The sequence below is a fragment of the Sciurus carolinensis genome, chromosome 2 (genome assembly GCF_902686445.1).
Source record: "Sciurus carolinensis chromosome 2, mSciCar1.2, whole genome shotgun sequence".
Classification (NCBI taxonomy): Eukaryota; Metazoa; Chordata; class Mammalia; order Rodentia; family Sciuridae; genus Sciurus; species Sciurus carolinensis.
Genome location: NC_062214.1, coordinates 122,071,334 through 122,078,471, shown reverse-complemented (window position 1 = coordinate 122,078,471; position 7,138 = coordinate 122,071,334). Strand labels below are relative to the sequence as shown.

The 7,138-nt window shown below is 38.8% G+C and overlaps 1 protein-coding gene across 1 annotated transcript; it reads left to right on the top strand.

Moving 5' to 3' along the window:
• Positions 1 to 799: 799 nt before the first annotated feature.
• On the top strand, positions 800 to 1,723 carry LOC124977771 (olfactory receptor 4N2). Its single transcript, XM_047541578.1, has one exon. It carries the CDS (start codon positions 800 to 802, stop codon positions 1,721 to 1,723), a length of 924 nt encoding a protein of 307 aa, XP_047397534.1.
• Positions 1,724 to 7,138: the final 5,415 nt, after the last annotated feature.

Below are 7,138 nucleotides of genomic sequence, written 5' to 3'. Positions count from 1 at the left end.
TTTAGTACTGAGTAGAGATAAAGAAGTGAGTTATGGATATAAAGTACTTGAGACTCAAATAGTGCTAATTAAATTGCTTCACAGGTATGGAGTGGCCGCAGGAGAGGTGTTCAACCATACTTACAGTGGGGGGACTCCCTCTAAGTTAGGTGAAAAGTAGAGTTATTATTGTCTGGGATCCTGGTGAACAGCTTGGGGTCGGAGTACACCAGGATATCATATCAGGGGGCATTAATAGAAAATACAAATTAGTAAAAGAATGCAGAGGGCAAGCAAGAGAGTTACCAGCTAGGAAGTGGGAATTCCACATTCCACAAACACTGAAAGAAGGAAATGTCTAGTAAAATTTGGGGTTGTGTGGATGAGGAGAAAACGATCTAGTATTTCCCCCAAAATTGAGCCTCAAGCACAATATATCTACAAAAACTCAAAGGCCTTGATAGTTGAAGTTATGAAGTTATGTTATGTCTCAATTATGGAATTTACATCTAACTTCAGGAGGTAGAAATCCCAAAGCTGACAGTGCCAGACTTTTAAAATGGAGAAGAATTCGCTAGAAGTACTTGGTCGCATGGGGATAAGACTGCATTATTGGGAGCAGTATTTTGTTTCTGCTTTCCATTTTAAACTTGGAGAAAAGAAGGGAATGCAGGTTGCCCAGGACACTTGACAGAGTTGGGAAATGTTTTCACCTTAACAAGAGATATGTTAAGCATTTTTAGCTGGAGAAAAACTCGTGTCTAAATGGAATATACAGTAATAGCACACTTTGCTCCCTGATGTGCTGCAGGCCAGGTGGATGGAGAACAAGAACAGCACAGTGGTGACTGAATTCATCCTCCTTGGTCTGACCCAGTCTCGAGAGATTCAGCTTCTGGTCTTTGTGCTGATCCTGATTTTCTACCTCATCATCCTTCCTGGAAACTTCCTCATCATCCTCACCATAAGGTCAGACCCTGGGCTCACAGCCCCTCTCTACTTCTTCCTGGGCAACTTGGCCTTCCTGGATGCCTCCTACTCCTTCATCGTGGCTCCCAGGATGCTGGCGGACTTCCTCTCTGAGAGGAAGGTGATCTCCTACAGAGGCTGCATCACCCAGCTCTTCTTCTTGCACTTCCTTGGAGGTGGGGAGGGGCTACTCCTTGTGGTCATGGCCTTTGACCGCTACATGGCCATCTGCCGGCCTTTGCACTACTCAACTGTCATGAGCCCTAGAGCCTGCTATGTGATGCTGCTGGCTCTGTGGCTTGGAGGCTTTATCCACTCCATTATCCAGGTGGCCCTCATTCTCCGCCTGCCCTTCTGTGACCCAAACCAGCTGGACAACTTCTTCTGTGATGTGCCACAGGTCATCAAGCTGGCCTGCACTGACACCTTTGTGGTGGAGCTCCTGATGGTCTTCAATAGTGGCCTAATGACCCTCCTGTGCTTCCTGGGCCTTCTGGCCTCCTATGCCGTCATCCTTTGCAGAGTACGTGGGTCTTCCTCTGAGGGGAAGAGCAAGGCCATGTCCACATGCACCACACACATCATTGTTATCTTCCTCATGTTTGGGCCTGGCATCTTCATCTATACTCGGCCCTTCAGAGCCTTCCCGGCTGACAAGGTGGTTTCCCTCTTTCATACTGTGATCTTTCCTTTATTGAATCCTGTAATTTATACACTCCGCAACCAGGAAGTGAAAGCTTCCATGAAGAAGTTGTTTCATCAGCACATACTCTGAAAAAGGAAAAGGGGGGAAAGGAATCAGAAAATCTGAAATTGATGTATTTATTTCTATAATACTGCATTTATTGAGGACCTTCCATTAGTCAGGACTCTTCTAGGCCCTGAAGAAACAGTTAATGAGATAGTCATTGCTCATTGTTATCTTGAAGGTACTTGAGTGGGAATAAATAGTTATTAAGATAAAAAGTAAACACCATGGTTTCAGGAGACAATATCATTCTGAAGAAAAAAAAAAAAGAAAAAGAAAAAGAAAAAGTGAAGTGATAGATTGTGATTCTGAATTTTGGGCAGTTAATTTACTTTTCTTTGCTAAATAAGTCCTTCTTGAGGAACTGACATTTTGACTGATAAACTGAGATTCAATCAATCAAACATCTGGGATAGACAAGGGTTACAGGTGGTACCAAAGCTGGAAGATCATAATAAACTTGGTTTATTTGAGGAGCACAGCAAAGTCCAAGTTGGTTAGAATATCGTAAGCAAATGTAAAAATGATTAGAATTAGAGCTGGAGATACTGATAGTGTCTAAAACGTATGGCCCACAAAGTAGATAGGAAAATTTTAATTTTATTAAAATTGCAATAGGAAGTCCTTTAAAGCAACATAATGATTCCTCTACCACAGGTTTATAAATGACTTAGGGTCTGTAAACTCAAGATTCTGCACAGATATCACACAGTTGAAAAATACCATTAAGAGAAAAATGTTTCACTTTCTTTTTTTGCTAGACCTTCTTGATTACGCCTCCTGTATTTTTATGACTTCTCGCAATATGTTTGATTTATCCCCAATTGCTTTCATTGAGTATAATGGTGATAGTTCCCTGGCAGACCAGTCAGAATTCTGAGTCAGATAGCAGAAAATGTGCTAGTTATTTTTAAACAAAATGTCCTTTAATGAAGAGAATTATGTGCTGACAAAATAATGGAAAGTCTGGAAGGGCATCTAGACTACTTGGATGGGCATCCAGAGAGGACTCCTGGAACAACTCAGGGTTGTCAAGGGTCTGGTCCTTCCTACAATTTAGCCATTTTCTGTTTGATCCCCCGTGACTTCACTTGGGATCAAGGTGATCCAGAATCATCGTGCATCTGTCAAATCTCTTCTAGTCAAAAAGAAGCCTCTCCACCACCACCTCTCTAGTTAACTTAATCCAAATTCAAATCTTGCATGAGTCTGATGAACAGCCAGCATTTAAAACATATATGGAATCCCCAATACAGGGAAGTCTAACTAATTTTTAAAATATTTTATTTTAATAATAATCTAAGAATCAAATACTTGTGAATAACACATGATAAAAATATTCAAACCATAGAAGAAATGACCTCAATCCTCAAGTAACCACTCCCCTCAAATCTCACTCTCAGTTTATCATCTACTGTTTCACTGAGAAAAAGGGAAGAGAATCCCTCAATGCCCTATCACAGAGGCTACCTGAACACTTGCCTGCCACCTATTTCCTTTAGTCTCTCCTGATACTGGATGACCTGATACTCTACCTGTGCATTGGCTTCTGTCCCCTCCTTGTGCAAGGCAGTAACTGTGGTAGCTCTCCCTTTTCTTTCCTATACCCCAAGGAGTTTTTCTCCCTCCTCAAAAAACAACATTTCCTTCATCCTCCATAAAAACAATTTGACACCTTTCTCTCTGTGTTACTTCCTTTTTCTCCTTCCCTTTACAGTAAAGCTCTATAAGGGTTTTTTACATTTATTTTTAAGTTAATAGGCATTTTTTCAGGGTAGTGTTAGCTTTATAGAAATTTGAGTAGAAAAAATACAGCATTATTTTATGTCCTCTTCTCTTAGCCCCAAATTAATTTATTTTATTTTAAACATCTTGCATTAGTGTAGTATATTTATTATAACTAATAAGCATTGAACATTATTATTAAATAAAGTCCATCATTTCTGTAAGGATTCTCACTTTGTTTTGTAGAGTTTTATGGATTTTGATAAATACTTGCTATCTATTTTGATAAATGCTTTTCATCATTACAATGTACTACAGAATAATTTGACTGACCTAAAAATCCCTGGTATGTCACCTATTTATCTCTTCCCTCCTTGCTCCCAACTAAGCCTTGACAATCACTGATTTTTTTGACTGTCTATGTAGTTCTGCATTTTCTAGAATGCCATGCAGTTGGGAATCATATAGCATGTAGCTTTTCAGACTCGTGTTCATACTCTACTTCCAATTTATTTCCCTTCCAACTCACCCAGTTATGCCAGTAAAATGCCCCTGAGATTATGAACAATGCCCAGTGGTCCTCACTCAGTTCTTATCATGTTTGACCTCTGAGCAGTGTTTGGCACAGTAGGTCACTGTCTCCCCAGGACACCCACTTTACTAGACTCCCTTTGGCCTGACCCGCTGTCCCCTTGTTCCTCCTTGAGAGTTTCTTCTTAGCTACCCAGCTGCCTTGGTTGAATTCCATCTACACGTGGATAGCCTCTGGACTTGGTCCTTCCTGTGAACTGTCAGCTCCTGTACTCAGAAGTCCATGTGACTGCCATGGCTCCACTTTGATGTCTTCATATCACCTCAAGTATAGCATCCCAGGCCGACTCCCAACCTCCACCCACTCTGTTCCCCACCATACCACCTAATATTGGTCCATTTCAATTCTGTCTTTCCAGGCTCTGGTCCCCAAGCTTGGATTCATAATATTCTGGCCACATCACCTTCCATGTGAGACTTTCCCTGACCAACTTATTGACATTTTCTACCAACTCCCACATAGTTCATGTCCCCATCTGTCCACAGTACTTAATAGCATTCAATACGGCGTGTGTTCCACATACTCATTTTAATGCCCTTTTTCCACTCTGCTATGTAACCTCCAAAACAGGCAAAAACTCATTTATTTTTTCTACAGCCTGACAGAAAGTATTCAGTAAATATTTATTAAATAAATGAATGAAAGAATACTATAAAAAATTTCTCTGATTCTACCACTCAGAAATATCTAATATTAAAATTTTTATAGAAGAACGGGGTGACTATAGTTCACAAAGCCTATTATAGATTTATTAATAACTAGAAGAAAGGAGTTTGAAGTTTCCAAACACAAAGTAATAATAGGAGATGGAAATAAAAATCACAACCAGATGTCCTTCAATTGATGAATGGATAAAGAAACTGTGGTGTCTATTCACAATGGAATATTACTCCACCATAAAGAATGATAAAATTATGGCATTTGCAGGAAAATGGATGAAATTGGAGAATATCATGCTAAGTGAGATAAGCCAATCTCAAAAAACCAAAGGAAGAATGATCTCGCTGATAAGCGGACGATGACGTATAAGGGGGGGGTGAGAGGGGTTAGCGTTAGAGATAGGGTTAGGTTTAGGGTTAGGGTTAAGGAGGGGGGCAAGAATGGAGGAAGGAAGGACTGTATAGAGGGAAAAGAGGGGTGGGAGGGGTGGGGGGAAGGAAAAAAATAACAAAATGAATCAAACAACATTACCCTATGTAAATTTATGATTACCCAAATGGTATGCCTTGACTCCATGTACAAACAGAGAAACAACATGTATCCCATTTGTTTGCAATAAAAAAAAAATAAAAATCACCCTGATTTGATCAGGACACATGGTATATATATATTGAAATATTACACTGTATTTCACAAAATAAGTACAATTATGTGTTATTTAAACATTTTTTAAATTAAGAAGATGAAAATGATAACTACTCTGATTTGATCATTACACACTGTCTATATATAATAAATTATCATTGTGTATCCCAAAATTATGTACAATTAAAATAATAAAAATAATCAATTTTACATGTATAAACATACTATTTTTGAAAATATTAAATCACATTATTCATGCAGTTTATTATTTTTTCTCAATATTATGGGCATATTTTAAATAAATAAATATAGGTCAAAGTACTCTTTTACATGAATTTTGCAATTACTATTTTTGATAATTATATAAATAACTGCTGTTTTCATATATTTAAAATTTTCTTTTACAAACTGTTTATATAAATGATATAAGTACAAGTTTCATACTTGCTATTTTGGAAGGATAATGTTTAGAAGTACAATTACTAGATCACAAGATATGTTTTGATATATATTGATAAATTTTGGTAAAATTTTATATTTACCAAATTCATATATTCTACCAAAATATATGAATTCATTTGTTCTTCCTATTTCCAACAGTAATATTTACTCACTAATTTGCTGAGGCTGACTTTGAACCTGTGATCCTCCTGCCTCAGCCTCCTGAGTTGCTGGGATTACATGCACGTACCCCTGCACCTAGCAATTTTTAAACAATTCTTAAAACCAGTATCTTTGTTTCTGATCATGGTAAGATAACAGGAACTGAATTTTCTTTCCTGCCTGAACCAGCATCAACAACAAAGAAGGAGTAGACAGATCCTGTGGAACAACAGATTTCAAGACACTGAACATCAGGTAACAAGTGGCCTGAAAAAGTCAGTTCAACTCCACAGTTGCCCAACTTGTTACCTGACAGAATTTTCAGGTCAAATGCAGGAAGGGGAGAAGTTCCCTGGTGACCCTGCACTCTGTACTGAGCAATGGACCTGAGTTTCTAGGAGATCAAGGCATCTGGGTTGGTGCGGGGTGCCACACATGGTTTGCAGGGAAACCAAGCTTGGTTGAACTGTTAGGGAAATCTGGCTTTCAGGAATTCACAATTACGGAAATTGTTCAAGATTGCCTGAAGCTTGTGGTTACCCTGCATAGATTCACCCCTGAAGTTTTGAATGCAGGCCCTGGATGTGGGAATGACCCACTAGAACCAAAGGTCTTGCTTAACCACACCCCTTATCCTGTTCTTTACAGAGGAAGCTCCTCCTAGCCCTCTTTTGATCTGTACCTCTGTAAATAAAGAAAACAAGGCCTCCTTCCTTTGTCAGAGCCAGTCCCTTATGGACGGCTCAATCGGTCATGTCCCTGCTTCAAAAACAATTTTGTCTTCTGTTGTTTTTTCTGATAAGTAAAATTATTTTGCGGTCAGCCCATTTCTTCTTCAGGAACCCTTTCCCTTGCCCATGCGGGGCATGTGGTGAGAGGTTGGCAGGACAGAGAGTCAGAGAAGACTGTTCTTTTCTAGCACAGGCTTTTAATGCCATGCCCTTTCTTTAAGCACTGTTGCACATGCATCTCACGAATGTCATGCTCCTTTTTTTCATTAATTTAAAAATACTTCTAATTTCTATTGTGAATTTTTCTTTGACTTATTTTATTTTGAAATGTATTTTTTAATTGGCAATTTTTTGGAAATTTTCAGAATGCTCTCTCTTCTGATTTCCAAAATTCCACTGATATGAGAAAGCATATTTTGTGTGATTTAAATTCTCCTACATTTATTAAAACCTGGGGCAGGGTACCACTTGGTTAATTTACATAAA